The sequence below is a fragment of the Cimex lectularius genome, unplaced genomic scaffold (assembly GCF_000648675.2).
Source record: "Cimex lectularius strain Harlan isolate CLEC.00 unplaced genomic scaffold, Clec_2.1 scaffold7, whole genome shotgun sequence".
Classification (NCBI taxonomy): Eukaryota; Metazoa; Arthropoda; class Insecta; order Hemiptera; family Cimicidae; genus Cimex; species Cimex lectularius.
In genome coordinates, this window is record NW_019392731.1 from 3,652,651 (window position 1) to 3,673,573 (window position 20,923).

The 20,923-nt window shown below is 30.9% G+C and overlaps 1 protein-coding gene across 2 annotated transcripts in view; it reads left to right on the forward strand.

Moving 5' to 3' along the window:
- LOC106668588 (lachesin-like) overlaps nt 1-20,923 on the forward strand; it is an 88,493-nt gene that overhangs the window by 15,198 nt on the left and 52,372 nt on the right. For both annotated transcript variants that reach the window (XM_014397483.2, XM_014397484.2), the window contains exon 2: nt 19,880-19,986. In XM_014397483.2, the coding sequence (XP_014252969.1) occupies nt 19,880-19,986 (107 nt within the window). The remainder of the gene's footprint in view (nt 1-19,879; nt 19,987-20,923) is intronic.

Consider the following 20,923-nt stretch of genomic DNA (forward strand, 5'->3'; position numbering starts at 1 on the left):
CGCGGTTGACACACGGGCATGTGCTTTTGTGCCAAAATCCGCGCAGGTGCCCCTTATGCAGAGAAAGGTTGCTCGATGTGTCCCATATAATACAGGCGTGTCATGCCTTGGCTCCAAACAGAGAGCGTGCAGGAATGCGGCAGGATTTAAGAATGGTTCTCGGACACGGTGGCGAGTTTCACGGTCCTCTGTTCCGCCTTTTAGGGGAATTGGGAATTTTTTGTTGTATATATCTTTTAAAATGTATGTTTTGTGTTTCTGTGTTTTGTATGAATGAGTGCATTTATTAGAGAGAATGGAGAGGGGCTGATGGTGGAACAGCATCCTCATCACCTCTCGAGCAGTGTACGTGACTTAGGTCGATGGGGGAATATTTATAAAAGTACCCCATCGACCGCAATTACATTAGTTGTGAATGTATGCAATTAATGAAGGAATAATGAGTACCCCATCTACCAAATAGAATGAATGCAATGTATGTAGGTGTGAATGTATTTATTTGTGTGAATGCATATTGAAAAAAAGAACACTGCAAAGTATATTACATTATACTCTCTGATTATAAATTAATGTAAATGGTTAGCAAAAGTACAAATTTTACTGAAATCAAATAAATAACTAAATAGAAACTAATATTCGAATTAGTTAAATACCATAAACCTAATAAAAATAGATTAAGAAGAAGAAATAAGAAAAAACAAGAATAAAAGTAAGAAGGGGAATAAGAATAAAAAACAACTAAAAATAATAATGACGTCGAATAATAGATAGAATAAAACGATAAAATCCTTCCTATTTATCCAGGCTGTCCTGGTGTATTCCACCAATGCAGCCCAATTGGATCCAATTTAAATATTCTTTTCTCGTATGTACACTGCACCCGAAGAATAACTTTCTATATTCAGAAAGAATAGGGCAAACTGTTTTAAAATGGAAAACGTCCTCCCTTGCTTTCAGGTTACAAAGATTCTTGTTCAGAAGAAGTATATTTTTATTTAAAAAAAGTACTTACAGAAACATATTTCTTCTCAACATTGAAATTTCTGAAAAATAGTTAACCTATGATTTGGAATTATTTTATTGTTATATTTATAAAGGTCTCGTTGTTTTGGTATGTCAGACGCTGTTCAAAATCTTCCTTGAAGAATAAATGTTTTAAACAACTAGAAGTCTAAATAATTTCAAAAATAAATAATATAAACTAGTAGGTTATAATCTATTTGTTAATTTATTACTGTATTCTATGAGGTGTATGTGTATGGAACTGGGCGATTTTTCATTCATAAAAATAATGGTCGTTTCGTAAACTTATTTTATCGGAAAAGATTGTTACTTCAACATAAGTTTTATTACAATTAATTAAGGTTTTCAGTTGAGATAAAATAATTGTAACATATTAATTGGTCAAGCGGACCACGAAACTAGTGAATTTAATAAGTTTTATTTTATAAAAAAATTATTTAACACAAACATTTTCTTTTTTTAAGTGTGATTTCTTCTTGAGGTTATTATAATTATTAAAAAAGCGTATCTCCTTTTTATGTAAAATAATCATGAATCCAAAAAATATTATTTGCTATGATTATAGCACGGATTTTCGTGTAGTAAAACATTCAAAACCAGCAATAAAAACCTCAAAACGAAGAAAAGTGCAGTAATTTTTTTAATGTTTCTTGTGCGATCAACCAACTTTCATTAAGATGTTGATAAGGATTCGGTTTGTGGTCTGAAAACATACATCAATGCCCAAGCATTCGACAAGTTTTATTGTCTTCTTCAGAGGACCTACAGAGACATAGGTTGGTAGTTATAAATTATTTTGTCTATCTGTTGCTAGTTTTTTATTTACATAATAAAATTAGTTAATAACTTAAAAATTGTTTACCATGCTATTGTTTATTTTATAATCAATCGATTGTACTCAGTTTTTAAACTTATTTTGTACAGAAATACCAAACAAACTTATTAAATGTAAAAATATACAACTCGTAACGAAAATAAAGTCAGTATTAACTTTATAAACTAAACATCAAAGAAAAACTATGGAATTAACAACTTCATACGTAATTAACTTTACATAATAAAAATAAAGTACAACAAATTGATTATTTTCGTTACCGTTCAACACATATACATCTCTTTTTTACTCATTTTACTATCAGGTTGTATGCACCTCTTGTCAACCAGAATGTGTTTCAGAAGGGAAAAGACCCTCTCTTTTCTTAAAAAACAATTTTGCCATCGGTTTTGGTTTTTGGGTAGCTTTTTCCTCCCTCCCCTAACCCCAGAAGACGGGCGTTTATTGCCATGTATATTGGGTAACGTTATATCCAGTACTTTTGAACTTGAGGTTCTACCAAGTCAATTGTCGTTTTGTAAGTGGTTCTGCTTTGCTCACAAGACGAAGAAGGATTAGCAATGAAAAGTGAGAAATATGGAAGCTGACCGGCGGATATCGAACATAAAACTATTTCGTGGAAATTTCGAAAACTTTGATGGAGCGCATTATAAAAAAGATTTTACCGTTACTCAATCCGTTTACAATATTGTTAGCCAATAAAAATTATGTATTTTTACGTTGGTTTATGCATAATAATCGTTTACTAAATATAGTATAAAAACCGTAAATGATTTATTGACCATCCCTAACCATTCTATAGAGATGTGGTATGTACAGATGCAGGTATACAGATGTACATTAAGGTCTAATAAGTGAGTGTCCCCCTGAAGGAGCTCTGATTTAAATCGGATTCCAGGATAATTTTCCGTACCGAAACCATACTCGTTCTCTAGATCATTGGAAATGGTGCCAACTACTCTATAGAACCTGCTGGATGGGATACATTAAGGATGGAAGCCGAATTATAAATAATGAATGATTTTATGTACAGCAATATATTATAGTCATATTACGGTAGTATAACGTACATACCGTTCGTTCAGCCGTACAAATTGTACTGAAGGATATGCTAAATAAAAATGCTTTGAAGTGACAATAAACATTGTAAAAGCTTGAATAGCAAAATCATCCAAAAATCTGTGGTAAATTTTGTTGATGAATAAGGGTCGGTCATTTTATTACTGTATTTTGCGAATATCAGTATGATTTACATGGTACAATATAAAAAGTAGAAAATATCAACGTTCGTCAAAAATATATCACAGGTATTTTGCTGATCTCGGATTTACCATTAATAAATCAAGCGAAAAGAATTTTAAATGTACTTTTTGATCTAATTCAATATAAATGTTTCTTAAATATGTTGGAAATTGCTAGTAGCATCGCATCATTAACAACAAAGAAAAACGTTATTATGCCATTTATATACATTTCTTATCAAAGCCTCAGCCAGTAAAAAGCAGGCTGTAAGTGGCCAACTAATGAGGACGTAAAATGTCAGTTGGGCCAGTGATTGATATAGATCAGCTCTCTTAAAACGGATTAGTTATCGATCACGTAATTATGTATCTCATTATTACGGTTGAATAATATTATATTACGCTTTTACTGATTTTACAGATCGTCAATTCGACCCTAATCTCTAGCTCATAATTTACTTTAATTAAAAAATTTAAAAAAATCTACCTTATTCTTATTAGAAAGAATAATTCGATAAAAAGATATATCTTATTAAAATCGTAAGATTTTTTTACATTGAATATAATTTAACTTGCTAATTTAGAAAATATATAAAAATAAACAAGACAATGCCTAATTACCTTAAAATGCCTCCAGGGTTTTGCAATTTTCCATTATTCAAAGTAAAGCCAATTTACGATAGTGACTTATATATTTTTCTTTTATCAATGTTTATCCTTTACAAATATGCTAAGGCTTTAATAGATTTAATTGAAATTCAGGTATTTTTTTAACTTAATATATCATTAAATTGAAAACAATATTGTTTTTCGTAATTAGAATTGTTTTGTTACCTTTTCATTTTTACTTAGTTGTAAGATAAAAAAAATATTGTTAAATATAACAGGTAAAATGATACTACTGGCGGTAAAATTAACCACCGAAACTCAAATAAACTACGAAATGGCTTATCTTAATGTGTTTTTACAGTTGAATAAACAATAATACCAACTGTGTTATTTTATCCTTCTAATTAAGCTACATATGTGACATAATTTATATTCTCATCAGAGGGTATTTTTAGATTTTACTTGGATTTATTTAAGCACAAATCCGTACATTCGAATACATATGTACATACATGCGTAGAATTGAGCCGACCACGCCAATTCCAACTTTTGAAATTTACAATAAATTGCCGGCATGCCTAGAAAATAACCCACCCTTGATACTGGTAGTACAGGAGCAGAGTCGGGATTATCCGTCCAGCCAACTGGACTCCAAGTGCTGTCAACAGCTAGCTTGTAACTACAAAAGTATGCCCAGGTTCTCCATGTTAGAGGCAGAAAAGCGAGGAGCTAGTTCAGTCTAGCCATGGCATTAAGAAGGAAAATTGAAAAAAAATCCAGCTGAAATCTTGAGCAGTCAGATTTGTATCGATTTCAATTTATAAATTTTATTTTATATGAAAACCCATTTCTGTTGCGTGACCTACATTTTTTTGGTTTTACCTTAATTGTTATTTTTTACAATGAAAGTTGGTTGTTTAAGTTTGCCGTAAATGCACATATTGTTAACACCTTTTAGGTCCGATTATTGTTATTTATTTACATAAAATCCAAGGTTTATGCTTTATTTGTTTTATTTTTCTGATGCATCTAGACATCTCTCTGTCCTTATATTTTTATAACTTTTCTTCAGAAACAAATTCTTATCCACACTTGGGGACATTTTTAAATTCATAATTTTTTGGAATAATCATGGATTCATAATGGATAGTCCCATTATAAAATCTATTCAGCACCCAACGTATGCAATTCCTATAGCCAATTCCATTCACAATCACACTTATTCTAAAATAAGTTTTATCCTTAAAGTTGGAGTTTATATCGACCTTCAGTAATCACATTGATATTTGAGATATCTTCATAAGGTCTCTGCGATGAAGTTGGCATTTAGGGTTCACCAAGCTTACGGCAATTTATAATCTTCAGAGCCTATTTTTGAAAATTACATACATTAACAAAGTACATAACAATTCATTATAGTTCGTGGTATGATTGACCGAATAACGTTTTTCAATTAATTAATCTTTACATAAGGCATTGGTTTAGATAAAAAATTGGTCGAGGTAAATAACAGTTTACATCAATTGAAAAGTTACAATGGTTTTATGCTAAATTCTATTCAAAGATCTTTCTTTTTTTTACCTAATAATGAAAATTGAATATAGAAGCGTTATTTTAAGAGAAAGCTAGTTTAATTTAAGATAAAATTCAAGGCAGCAGAAAAAAACAAACAAGAGACATACTGATATGACTGTTATAAACCGGTAAGAATTTACTTTAGCTAACCGTTTTAGTAGTCATTAGGCGCACCCTTATCCCACCTCCTTTTTATAATTTTATGTACATAAGAATGCCCGAGTGCCAACCTCGCATAGCCTGAACAGTCGGAGGTACTGTTCAGTTTTAAGTTACCAAATGGTTTATAATTGACTGGAAATATGGTGAATATTTGTATTCCTCAATTACTACAGCTTTCTAACTTTTGTACTATTCCTCGTTCTTTAATTTTGTTTAACTGAATTTACTCTTTTAAAAAGTAGAATCATTGTCTGTCATTGCTGCAATTCTTTTTCCCAGGTCTTCTTAATATCTTAATGTCTGCAGTTGATTCTCATTTAAAATTATTATGGGCGGAATTTTTTTTTCCTCTTCGCCCAACATACAAATAAGGTCATAATTGAATATATCCATGTTATGTAGGTATTTTGTCGGATGCTAGTGCCCGATGTAGCTCTAACTTCCCCCTGAATTTTACCCAGTTAAACCGTAGCCATGTGTTTATCAGGTTCTGTGAGGGGCCCTTTGATCAAAAGTATTTCCTATTTCTGGCACCTCTGTAATTCGTCCACATCTTCTTTTTTTGGTGGAATTTACGGTGTTTAATGGTTTGATAGCCGTAACAGTTACGTTCAAACGAGGAAACAATATGTTTTCTTCCTTTTCATTCTCCAGAGGTCTTTTCGACGTCGCTCTGCTCTTCACCCAGGCCGGAGGATTGGCTCAGCTTGGTCTATGCATATGAAAATTATCTTGTTTCTCGTGTGATAGTTTCAAGGGATACGACCGGAGAGGTTATTCGCCCTACTTGTACACTTCTAGTGTTCAAAAAAGGAAAAGTAAGAGGTATGAGACTGACTGATAGTTGACAACGATCTCAGTTGGGGCTTAATAGGATTACTGATCGAAACAGAGGACTATATTTGATCTAGTTATCCCAAGTATAGTGTCTGGGTCTATACGTTATATTGCAGATCCTTCTCTGGCCAGATTGTCTTCTTTTTCATTAATAAGAACGCTTTTGTATTTTGACACCCAAGATATTGTTTGATTATTATGTTTTTCCTGGTTTTGGTGATTTTACCTTACAGATTATTTTGAACGAGACCTTTAAATATGGTTATGCTGTGGGGCTAGTTGGCTCTCTGAACATATGAGAATTTTTTGTCAGTTTAACTCATTTTTTTTTTTTTTTTTGGTGCAAGCATAACTAGATATTGTTCCTTTTCTTGGCTCGCACAGAACGGCCTCACTTGTTTTGGATCCATCTGTATATCATATAATATTTTTTCTCCTTATTTTTTTCTTTTGTAGTTTGTAAAATCTTTATAGGATGTTGGACAGGAGGTTTCCGGGCTCAGTCTACATTTCCAGGAATTGGTGTCTGATGTTATTTTTAGTAGTTGCATGCACGAGATATTTAGTACTTTTCCAATTCAATTGTTTTTGAAGTCTATATGAGCTTTTCTTATCATTTCATAATTCAACTTTTTAAAAAAAGGCAACAATTAATATAGGAAAATCAATAAATTAAAAGAAAATGGTTAGGCGTAAATTCACTATAATATGGTCTATTTATTTATTTTTTGGAGTAGGGGTTTCCACGCAAACCGGAATATCTCTACCAAGTTCGAATAACTAAGCGAGGTAGTGATACAGCTCTTTTTGCTTATTATTACTGTATTTTAAGATTTATGAATATTAAGCCATAAATGTACAATAAATGTTTTGTCTTGTGTAATATGGAAAAAATAATAAATTTACTGAAACAAATAATTGATATTAGTTTAATGATCATGATGTATCGCACAGAGGCCTGGAATTCTATACTAAATATCAACAATTTTCAATTTCGTTTCCCTCCGAGAATATCAAGTGTATTCGTCGCTGATAAATTCTCGTTCCCGTTCCCCCAAAAACAAAAATTGTCGACGCTGGATCGATTGTGGAAAGGTGCACCATTCTTTCGTGTAGCATACGTTGTGGGGGAGAAAAGGCCTGTAAACAAACTCGCCTTATAGGCCTATGGGGAAATCTAAGCAGTACAAGCCTCCCGTCCCTGTTAAACTTACCAATTATAACATGTGTAGTTTAACCACATGAGTTTGTTATTACGTACCGTGTTTTTTCCTTTCAATTGTCGTTTCCCTGTGAATTGGTACAACACGTTAAATTATTATTGCTATCTGTAAGATGTTAAAACACAAGGTATATCCTAGAGTTACGGTTTTTTTTACCTTGCCAATGATGTCGCTTTAAAAAACTGCCACTTTTTTAATTAAACTAATGATAAAGCCAAATTTTTTGTGACGGGAGTTTTTTTTATACAGTTTAATTGACTAATGATCACAACCATCTAATATCTTTCTCAAACGTATTACAATTTATACTATACGCAAATTATTATCATAAATTAATAATACAGTTATTATTATTTTTCAACAGGTTGTTTACTTATAATTTATTTTTTATCTTATTATTTATTATAATCAATTGACAACCAAAAACAATTTAATTTTTTTTAAATTTATATGTGTATGTTCAGAAGTTTCAAAATTAAACACTTTCGTAGTTTATGGAAGTTTAGGTTTCATGGACCACTTTTCTAGTTAAATGCTTAAAATATTTTTTCGCTCCTAGGGTCCATTGGCAAGAACACTTGAACTCGAATCTAACATTTTCAGCACTAGTATAACAAGAAAAAATTAAAAATCTAAAAAGTGGTCGAGAGATGTTAGCCTCTCTGACTCGTATTTTCAACTGTAGCGGTTCTGGGATCGGATCCTGCCAGACCCCATGATTTACCGGCATGAAAAATGTATTGTGAAGTGGTTTGGCCAGAAATTGTTTTACTTGTTAATTTATTTAGTTAGCATAGTATGTAAGTATCCAGAAAATCCTTGTAATGCTTGTAATGCGGAAAATTTAATTAATAAATAATTAAATAAAACTACAGTAGTAATTGAGTTATTTAGTAATTTATTCAAGACATTATTCATTATCTTTAATGTTGTAACTCAAAATAAAGTTAGTAATTGTGAAAAATCATATCAAAATTGACACTTATTTAATAATTTAATTTGAAATAATTATTATACATCAATAAAATTTACTCGTTGTTTCAAGTAATTATTTATTGTATGTAAGGTCTTGGTTGAAATGAAACAGCTTGTATCACGAGCAGGATTCGAACCCACGACCTTCGGCTAGCTTTTTCATTTCAACCAGGCCCTTACATCCAAAGAATAATTATTTGAAAGATTTAATTTGTTCAATCAGAGTACTAAATATAATGGATCGAACTGAAAAAGGAATCTGATGTTTTTATTTTAACCTGATGGTTGAAAACAGCGTTTGTAATTAGACCAATGTTAACGTTTTCCATTTTTACACCTGCAGCAAAGGGTTTTCAATATTTCACTTTTACTTTAGTTTATTGATTTACTTCAAAATAAATGACTATTAGTAATGATAATTTAATAACCGAGTATAAAGAGGACGTTTCTTTATAAAAATTAGATAATTCGGTACTGTCTACGTACCCGGCTCGTTAACTTTCCCGTTCTCTGTGAATTATAGGCTGTAAAACATAGTTTAAAAAGTCTTTTTTTGTGGTTACCTGGCATTTTAGGGTGGCTTCGAACAGTAAACATGGCGGTGGTAAAGGTATGGTACATTATATTATGAGGTCCTAATTAAATTTATAAGTTTACTCTTCTAGACCCTCTTCTTTTTGTCCTAATCAAAGCGTTTGTATATAAAGTCAACTGTTTAAAACAAGTCCAATTTACACACACTTTTTTACATATAGAGCGTCCTTTTTAGATGGCGCGACTGAATTTCTCTTGAACCAATGACGCTATCAAAAAACAAAATATTCGTGGTTAATGTTTTGTCTAGTTTCAAATTTTTACATCTTTTTGGAGAAAAATTATGGAAGGTACCTCAGGCCCAGTTCAATTTCAAAATTTTAAATAGGACCCTATACATTCTAAAGGATTATCTACGCTGAAAACAATGGTACAATCACATAATCATATACAAAATTTTTTTAAGAGTAAACTCGGTGATCCCACCTTAACGCTTATTATGTGCCAGTGTTAAATTAAATTTTTAATTTATAAATAAAAAAATAGTTCTAAAATAATTCATTTCATTTTTACTTAATCTTTCAAACTAAATAGTACAATAAGTGTCAATTTTGATATGACATTTCAAATTAATCGGAGTAACAACGTCTAAAAATACTTGTATTTTCAGTTTAGGTCCTACATTTGTCAGCCTTAATAACCATTACACACACATTTTACAACACAATAACGATTTCCTGACACACATTTTGTAAACATTAACTATTTTACATACGTTTTAAAAATCGATAGTGATGTGCCTCAAAGGAGTGTACTTGGGCCATTTCTAACGTCTAATCAAATGATTGCTGCGATACGTTTGTGAGTGATGGGCAATTTTGATTTGCTGACGACTCAGCATTTCTATTAAGCCATAAGAAGTTGAATAAGGCATTTGTCAAGCCGCAACGTACTCTAGTCGAATTTTCTAAATAGGCACATGAAAAAGAATTAAAATTTAATTTAAAAAAAAACTAAAAAGAACTCTGGTGATAAGATTCAGAGCATACCATACACATGCGGTTAATAATAACTGTAAATTAATGTAACTCTTGTGGCTGCCTAGTAATAAAAATGATGTATGTGACTGTCGAAAATTAAATATGGTTTCAAGTACAAACTATTTGAGAGTAATACTTGGGAACCATTGTTTGAATTAAAAAAAAGAAAAAGAAAAGAGATTGTACTGCGAAGATTTATCATTTGAGTTACCATTATTATTGTATACAAAGCCATTATTGAATCGTTAATTAGATCCGGAACAGAAGCTATGGAGTAGCGGCCAATTGTGAGTTATTAAAATAAATATTTAACAAAAAAGTACGCTTAGGAATATATTTCACAACAATAATAGTACAAATCATCTCAAAACATGTCAAACTTTTACTTCCATACTAGTTCATGTCTTCAAAATTATTATAATGTTCAAGGGAAACCTACATTTTAGGAAATGTAAGGAAAAATTAAATCAAAGAGAAAGCAGAATTATATTACCTACATACTCCAAGTAACAAATATGTTGAAAGATGCTTAAATTATAGCATAACTTATTTATTTAACAAAATCTCTCAATCGGTGTGGATAAATCAATGCGGAATCGAAAAACAATAATCTAACCTACAAAGCTGGCTAGTTCAAAACATTAATAATTTTTAAACATAATTAACTCTATGAAAAAAATTTAAGTTAAAAAAAATTAATGAAAAAACAAATAACTTTTTATTATGACTCAACTTCCTCATCACTTGGGAGTTTAATACCTTAATTATTACGTCGGATCAACAAAGAATTTGATTTTTTTCGAATTAGTATTGTATTATCTAATAAGGAATATTTATTTTCTGCGTAACTTGTAGACAAAATTACTGTAAAAATTCAAAATAAAAAAACCAGCCGATAGAATTTTAAATCTGGCTGCACATGCTTAACTTATATGCAATAATGAACCCATATATATTTAGGAGATATAATTGATCATATTAATTATTTGAATTAATTATTCTTTTTATCTAAAGTCTTGGTTGATATGAAAATTAATGTCACGAGCGGGATTCGAACCCACGATCTCGGCTCAATAATAATAAAAAAATATAAATGTCCTGAATAATTTACTAATTACTCAATTTATTGAGTGCATATTAACTTTTTGCAATGACTTATTACTGAGTTTTCCCGGATCCAGAACTTCCTAATAAAATAATTTTGGAACAAATATTTCAATAAAACATTTTTTAGTGATACTAGGCAGAAAAATATAAAATACCCAGCGTTCTGACCGCGGAATCTTAGGTGCCGAGAGTAACAATATTTTAACTTGCTTACGTTATTCGTTGATGCATAATAAAATAATAACAGGATAGTATTAAATGAGATTAGATATAAAAAATATGCAAAAGGATTAAAATCAATGATTCCTAGGCCGTAATGCATGTTAAACGTTTAAAAATTATACTCATTAAATTTACTGATTGTCCCAAATATTTTATTTATGAAAAAAATGCGATTGGTCTTAAACGTAATATTGATCCAATTTCTTCTGTTTTGATACTAAGGTTGAATCGTGTATTGTTTCAGATATAACAGGCATAAATAGTTTGACTAGAACCCGCCAGCTACTATCCACAATAAATGTCCATCATCGTCTCCTTCTACCAGAGTCAAACATAGAGCTATGAAATATTTATGAACCCACTTGCCGATAGGCATCCTGGAGGGAAGTTTTTGTTTGAACTGGTCTCTTCTGGTTGATATTGATTGTATAAAAGCCTATATATTGAATTATTTCTGTTTGTATATCAAAATGGTAATTCTAAATAGAATTGAAAATCAATTTAACGGCACTATATCAAACTTTCACTCCTTTGGCTGTCTATCTAAATTTTTTAAAAAGTTTGGTGTTCTTCTAGGCATGAATTCTGGGTTGATAAGATTCGAACCCACTCAATAACTCATAGATAAATGTGATGTTAACGCTTTGTTGTTGAAAGCATCACTCGCATTATATATCAGAAAAGCAAGAAGGGAATCGAACCTAAGAAGGTTGGAGGCTAGCCGAGAGTTTGTCGCCTTAGCGGCTTAACCGCGGTACAGTTATTATGGTTTTATTATATTCTTTTAAATTCAGCATTTTGATAGTAATGTGTGGTGTTTAGTGACCGTTTTTTGATAATTTTTGGAGGACGTGAGATGCGGTCGGGTGTGACGTAGGTTTTAGAAAAGCATTTTCTTTATCGTGCCAACGTTCCGATTTTGAAGGATATCATCCCATGGCCTGGGATTTAAAAACATCGTTTAAAATTTACAAATACATGTACTATGTAAAAGAAAAAAAATGAATAATTAAAATGTTAGAAAATTTTAAATAAAAAAATGAATTTATACAATGCTAGAAAATTTTAGATACAAAAAAAAGAATTTATACAATGCTAGACAATTTTACATTCAATTAAAGTATTTGTCTACACTCAAAGTGTTTGTTTTCCGCGTATAAATAGCATAGTAGCATTGTATAAATTTTTTTTTTTAATCTAAAACTTTCTAGCATTGAATAAATTCAATTTTTTCACATCCTACGTGTATTTGTAACATTTATTCGTTTGTAAATCCCAGGCCCTGAAGATGATCTCAATAAAGAGCAAAACGTTGGCACGATAAAGAAAATATTTTTCTAAAACCTACGTCATATCAGACCGCATCTCACGATCTCCAAATAATTATTTTGCTAGCAGTTTAGCAGTTGCGTATGCATCGATGTGGGGTCTAACGTTAAACGTCGAATAAAATTATTTATGTCCAACTTTTCTAGAAATTCCGGAGGTCTACATTAAATATCAAGTGTCAGTTTTGGCCGGAGTCCAACATCAGGCTAATATATCTATTCGGAAGTATCGATTTTGTAATCGAGATTTTGCTGACTTCCGCTTCCTACCAGAGATTTGTTTTCAGTTAAAAAATAAGTTATTTTGCAAATACACGTCCGCCCTTACGCAGAAAAAGATAAGATAAGCAAGTTATGATATGTACAGTATTTCGTGACAGTTAATTAATGATTATTTGTATATCGTGAGATGTGGTCTTGTGTCATGTCGGTTTAGAAAAACATTTTCTTTATTGTGCCTACGTCATTACATTCCACACATTAAACAATTTCTACATAGTATAAATCAGTAACCATTTATGCTTCCTTTTTTTAATAATACCAGTTATAATAATCCTGAGCGAAAAAATACTACCGTTTTCACCCTCGTCCTTTCACCTGAAAAAAGCCGACTCCTCATAGAAAAATTAATGTCAATTTCTACTTCCTTTCTTACTCCTTCAAACTCAAACATATAAATTTTTTTTAAAATCTAACTAACACTCGCAAGACGACACACAACCTTGACACATCTACACAGAAAACACCTTACTTTAAGTAAGTACTAATGCTTTGAATATACCTAAAATTTCTATTTGCATACATCATTGGATAAATTCATTTTCACATTTTAATTGTATTTGTATAGTCCAAATAATGTTTGCAAATCCCAGGTCCTGAAGATGATTTCAATAAAGATCAAAACGTTCGCACGATAAAAAAAAAGTTTTTCCAAACCCACATCACACAAGAAAACATGTCACGATCTTCAAATAATAGAGTTATGATAATTTGATGAATCATTATGTAGTATTATGGTCAAGGAGTAGAATAAAAACGAAATTCCAACTTTGCCAAGCTTTCGACTCGGGCTTCAAGGCCATCATCAGGGCCTAAAGATTGGCACACGTAAGTACTTACTATATTGAGTTTTTAAAATTTGTTGTAAAAAGATATTATAAAAACAGGAATGGTAACTCTCAATAATTTATACATACACAATCGAAATCTCTAACCAAACTATTACCTCAGCTATAAGATTGGGAAGAACACGTGAAAACATAATCTAACCTGTGTCGTCCTCTCCCTTACAAATTGAAACAAATCCGAATAAGCCTGACTGATTTTTTCAAAATCATTCTGAACATTACATTAGTTCTCCTTCACGTTAATGTACAAAGCCTCCTTTTCTTCTTCCCTCCGAAAATTCATCATGCAATGTTATCAAAATCAACTTTGCGCTCGGTGTTGAGGGGGTTTTGTGACAACCCGGTTAACAATTTGGATGGATCTTTACAGTCGTGTTAATGCCATACATTCTATTTTTTAAGCGTTTGCATAGTCTGGCCTATGTACTTGGCAGGACATTCTATGCAGGGTACTCTATAAATACCGTTAGTCGGATTACACAAATCATCTTTATCTTTTAACTTTATGATGAACCTATCCAGCTTATTCGAATACTTAAAACAAATATTTGTATCAGGTACATTGTTTTTTATGTGTCTGGTTTCTACACAGAATTCTCTTGAGTGGGGAATGCTTTGGCTAGAAGATAATTGAGTTAAATTTTGATTAATTAGGTCTAAAACCAAGGAATAAGGATAGCCATTAGACTTCAGGATCTTTACTGTTCTCTTACTTAACTTCTTCTCAATATTATTCATTAGACAGCGAAAGGATGCTAAACATAAGATTGATAGCTCAGTTCACTTTAATTCGAAAAGAGTGAGAAGAATTGAAATTGAAAAATCTGTCTTAGTATTTTTCTTTGGTATACCATTTTGGGGATAATGTATTAAGTTCATTTCTGATTACTAAAATATCTAAATATGGTAAATATCCATCATTGTCCAATTCTTACGTGGATTGCAAGCAATAATGGTAACCATTAAAAACCGATATCAGGTATCTAACTTTAATTTTGGAATAACCAAGAAAAGTTCGTCAACATACTTGTAGAGAAATTTAATTGGAAATTCAACCATTCTATAAAGAACACCTCCCATGGCGACCCTATCGACTTGGGTGTATGTTTTTCCCTGAAACTTAAAATAGCCTGATATACATGTGAATTCCAAAATTTCCATGAATAATTCCAATGGTACTATAATTAACTCAGATTTTTTATGATAATTGTCTTTGAGGAATTTATTATTTCAATAATTGTTTAAACGTTGTTAATTGTTAATTTACCTTAAATAAATATTTTGCATTGACAACAATCTGATTATATCTATATAGAAAAACATGTTTTAATAAAAAGTTTCATTGCTGATTGTGAGTCTCGAATATTAAGCTATTGTTAGTCCAGAATTTGTCTTGTTTCATACGCAATGTTTTTCAATTTAACATTGTTCAATAATTTTGAAACTGTAATACAAGTCGATTCCTAATCAATATGCTTCAGCCCACAAATACTAAAATCTTTAAAGTAAAACTCCACTGTACGCATTCATATTTGTTAAACAAACTTTTCTCATTTGATTATCTTAAACTTTTTCTTACCTTAACAAAACAAAAGTTTTCTTGCAATTACAAACTTAAATCAGCATTTGTAAAACTGTTTCCTTGAGAAAGAGAATTTCTTTGAAGAGCCATATTTAATTTGTGCCGAACATAAGGGAAGATAAAGCAAGGAACGTAGAAGTCAGCCGTTAAGCCTTTTACGCCAGCCTTACCTGGGTCTATTGTGTATTTCGGTATTTTACACAGTTCTAGAATTTTAATTAGCCTCTTCTGCTTATTCGTGGCTTCTGAATTGCGGCGAAGGGCAGAAATTGTTACCTACTTAGCATAAAATATGATCTGAATTTTCATTCTTCTCATGTTTAAATCATCATAGATGTTTCTCTTCTATTTTGTAGTGGTTGGGAGTCTACATTTTCCCGTTGTTTTTTTACATTTTACATATTAGTTATTACATTTTTTAAACAATTTTAATATTTATAATAAATGTACAATAATTTATTGACCACAACCCGAATCCTAATCGAAATCATAATTTATTCATAATTACTGATCTAGTTCAACAATGTTGGAATTGGTCGGACAAGTTGTGGTGATGGTGTTAGTCACTCTCTCTCTCTCTCTCTCTCTCTCTCTCTCTCTCTCGCTCTCTCTCTCTCTTTCTATCCTACTCGTTTGTTTTGTCTTTCTCTATTCCTCTTCGAAGTTCATTATTAGGTCTCTGGATCCCTATCTTTCACTTTTTCTCTCTCTGGCTCTGTTTGTCATTCTGTTTGTCTGTCTCTCTCTTCCTCACTCTTTGTGTTGTGTGTGTGTTTTTTATTTACAAACTTCAAAATTTGTTTAACTGTAGGTTTTATCTTGAATTAAGCGAAAGTTTCAAGTAAAAAGTCACATTTTTAGCTTTTTAACTGTATTTTTGAGAAGAGAAAACGCACATTGCTTTCAAATACTTTCCAGCAAATTTCTTTGTTTGTTACTGTGAGAGACAAACAGGTTCAAATGAATTTTTTTCCAGACCTTATTTAATACGCTGACTCCCAGCTTACTAACGTTGAATAAATTACACGTGTTACATTCTTGAAGCATTTTTCTGCTCTCTTTTTCTTTTTCATTATTTTATGAGAGCGTTTATATTTCTGAGTAAATTAAGGGATTTGCTTTAAAAAAGAAATGGTTGGCAACCCGTTTGCTCCCATTTTTAATGTAGCATTTTTAATAATGACACACATACACGCATAACACTGCGAATAATTTTTCGTAAGTATGGTTTTTTAAATAATACTTTCTGTTTTATCTACAAAGATCGATAAATGCTATGTATTTACTTTGTTTCTTGAACAGAGAGAGAGAGAGAGAGAGAGAAAGGAAGATTATTTTAACTTTTGCTGTAGGTAAATAAATATGTGGAAATAGATAGTGAGTGTGTGACTTAGTTAATGGTGGGGGTGATTTACTGCACGATACATTTCGAGGCGTTCAGCTCGTTCGTTTTGCAAGAAGTACCTACCTTGCTGGTTTAGCATAAAGCCTACGCCCGACAGGGAAAAAAATACTTTCAGACAAAAACTTTGGCAATTGAAATGTTTACCTGTTACAGCGAAGTTTATATATACTATTATAAGTATAATAAGAATATACTGATTTTTTAAATAAAAGTATATTTAGAAAATATAACAAAATATATTTTTTTTACAAAATAACAAAATAATGCTTGTAATGGCATGAACTAGTCGTCTGCCATGTTTATTCATAATTTTGGTTTGTTTTTTTAATTGCAGTTTTTTTTTATAAAAGTATATTTAGAAAAGATAACAAAATATTACATTTTTTTGCAATATATATATATATATTGAAATTTTTACCTGTTACGGCGATGTTTATACTAATAACTTAACTACAGGTAAAAATTTCAATTGCCAAAGTTTTCGCCTGAAAGTATTTTTTTGTAAAATCCTATACAATTAGATTAGTAAAATTAATTAAAATGCTTAAAATTAAATTTTCAAATTGTTGCTTTTAATAATGTTTACTATAATATATATACTCAAAATTATTATATGAAATATTATTGAAAGCAACATTTTTGAAAATTTAATTTTTGTACCTCAGCATTAAGGACATGTAAATAATTTCTCGTTGGTCAGTTATCACCCATATAAATGCAATGATTCATGTGTTAAAAAATGAGTGATGAATGTAGGCATTACGATTTTTATTAAAAATAACAAATCAAAGTAAACAAAAATCTTTTAAAATTTAAATATTATTAATTTTATTCTTCAAGAAGTTTGATATTTGAACAATTAATTTAATTTATTGAATCTTTTCGTTTTTCGTATATACAATTTTTACCAATGATTAAGTTGTATTTTATCATTTTTAAAAAGAAGTTTCAAAATATTAATTACTAATGTTTTTGAACTGTTTGTAATCGACAAATTAGATTTTTAGATAAGAAACGTTAATCTCACATTAGTAATTACCCAACTTTAAGAAATTAAGTTCATGTGTTTATTGCTCATTAGTAGGGGCATCTTTATGTACTCAATGTCTATTATTTCTTATAGAAATAAGAAGATCCTAAATTATAGAAAAGAACTTCCAAAATCCGGAAAAAATTTTCAATCGATTTTGTGTTTTGTTTGCCTAAGGAAAGAATAAATAAGGAAAACATAGGGCTCCTATTGGCCTTTCTATTGCTGTAATCAAATTTACGATAAATCAGTATTTTTTTGAGATATAGAGACTTTATAGACTGAATTTGGTGAAGTTGAAAGGTCGAAATATTCTAAAAAGCGTAATATCTAGAATACAATTAATTGAGAACTAAAATTTCGAGGACATTTAATCCGAATTGACATGTAGTTTAACTTCCCTTCAAGGAACACCCAGTACTTATTTATCACTGCTTTATTTAAAAGGATTTAAGAGATTTTTTTAAATTGGAAGGTAAATATATTTGTTTCGACAAAATAAATTTCACTGTCAATGCAAGTAAATAAAGAGGTGACAAGAGAAATTTTTAGAAAAAAACTGTTCGTCCCGTTAGGTAAATACTTTTAAAATAAAAACCTTTGAACACTTTTCATACAAAACAGTTTTTTCCGTGGATAAACCTTTGAGCACTTTCCATATCTTCTGAGTCCTATACTTGGGCTATTTATACAGGTTGCGACTATAGAAATAAGTATATTGCTATCCTTTCAATGTCGTTAAAAACGCAGTTATAATTATATGTAAATATTTATATTTATTCTTATATATAGTGTATCAACTTCTGTAGTCCACCCATTTAATTCGGTATGATTAACATTAGCAAAAAATGGTCTGATACAAACCCCAAGTTAATTTTAACTATGAATCCCGTGATGGTAAAACATTTATTAATAAAAAAAATCAGACTGATGATGGCAAAATACCGAAGGCGTCTGACCGACCAACACCATGAGAATTGTTTTGGCTACTTTATTATATATACAATTTTTTTACTATCCACTTTTTATATAATTATATTTCCTTACTCTGCCCATTGTTTATGTACATCTTTTTATTCTATCCTCTATTTATGTATAAACATATCTTTTTTAAATCTGTCCTCCGTTTTTATACATACCCTTATTTTATATTGTCTACTTTTTGTACAAATTTTTCTTACTCTATCCATTGTTTATATTCATATATTTCTACACTGTCCACTGTATAAGGGTGTATGAACTTCTATAGCCATTAAATTTGGAAACGATTGATGCTAGCAAAAAATGGTCTTACACAAACTCCAAGTTAATTTTAAATAGCAATTGCGTGATGGTAAAAAATTGAACGTTATTGTCTCAACTAGCTGGGAAATGACACTACCATTGTTATTTCAAATGAGAATCCCATTTTTTTTATCATACAATTCGATTCTAGAGGTTATTTTATGTCACTTTTACTGTAATGAAAATTTTGACAGGATCGACTATTTCTAATTTATGCCCGATTTGTTTTCTCTTGCAGGCAAAAAATATGTTCTCACATGTTATCTTCCATTTTGTTTTAGCTTTCTGATCTGTTTTTAAATATGAACTTAAAAATGAAATGTTTCGATGTTCTGTTACAACTATTTAAATTTGCAATGTCAATCCAATTTTAAATAGACGTAAAAGAACATTGAAACATTTCATTTTTAAGTACGTGTTTACAAGCAGATAGGAATGAACATATCAGATGAGAAAGTTATGTTAAATCTGTTAGCACCACGCGATACTAATAACAATTAATTTGGGGTTTGTATAAGACTATTTTTGCCTGAAGTTAATCGTTTCCGAAGTAAATGGGTGAACTATAGAAGTTGATTTATTTTTATACGAAAAACAATTTAAATGATTTAAAGATAGAAATCGTAAAAGGTTTTAGATATGCATACTCATTAAATACAAGTTTTATTACATAGGAATCAGTTAACGAATTAATATGTCATTGATATTCGTTTAATTTTTTATTTTGTTTTTTTTTTTAGCTCTGACGGAGGGACCCAAATTTGCAGAACCAATACCGAACATTACCGTAGCCCTTGGAAGAGACACGTCGTTGCCCTGTGTCGTCGATAATTTGGGAAACTACAAGGTAATTTGTATGACCAATTAAAATAATTGCAGAGACGTAATGAACTGTTAGTATGACAGAATTTCGTGAATCCCCACGGTTCGAATGAATTAAATTTGGTCTGGGACAAGCTCCGAATTAAGCCAATCGTCGCATTAACAAAGCCGAACCGAATTCAACCGATTTTCAGTTTCGTAACGACCTTGACCGAATTTCTAATCGCGTCCTTCTGATCATAAAGTTTCTATGCGTTTATGTCGGACTACCGATGGTGGTAACCAGATTCGATGGGATATACACGATTTATCAGAATTGCAAACTCGGAAAATGGTAAATTGTCCTTCCGATCCATCTAGGTAATTTTCCAAAGTTCAATTACTCGTTCCTTGATAACATTGCTGTCCTCTACCTAAATAGATTGTAATAAATTACCAAAGGATATGCACTAAGGCGCGTACTTAATTGAATTAAACCTGCGTTGTAATCTTTATTACAAGCCACCATTTTTTTACAATCCATTAAAAAAAACACGTAATTCAAAGAATAGAAAAATTCAATTATTGATAGTTTTATATACTCCCAGGTATCGAGAGTACTGTCCATAAATGGCCCTCAGAGTATCTGACTTGTAGAAGAGGGATTGTACTCCCCCGATTAAGAATCAGCCATGCTAGGTTGACATGGACACCTACTTGTTGGCAAAATCCCGCGTATGTGTCCCGCATGTAGAGAATGTTTGCACCGTGCGTCTCACAAAATTGGACGGTGCTATTTGTTCCAGACCGAAGTGCTTGCGCACAGCAGCGGGCCCTCCGATTTTCAGTCAAAACAAGACTATTTTACTGTGTATAATATTTTATAGATAACTCGTCTTGTGTTTCCTTAGGTGTTTTGTGACTGAATGCATTTATTTCTTTAGTTAAAACAATAAATTATTTATATATTATTTTGTAATTTA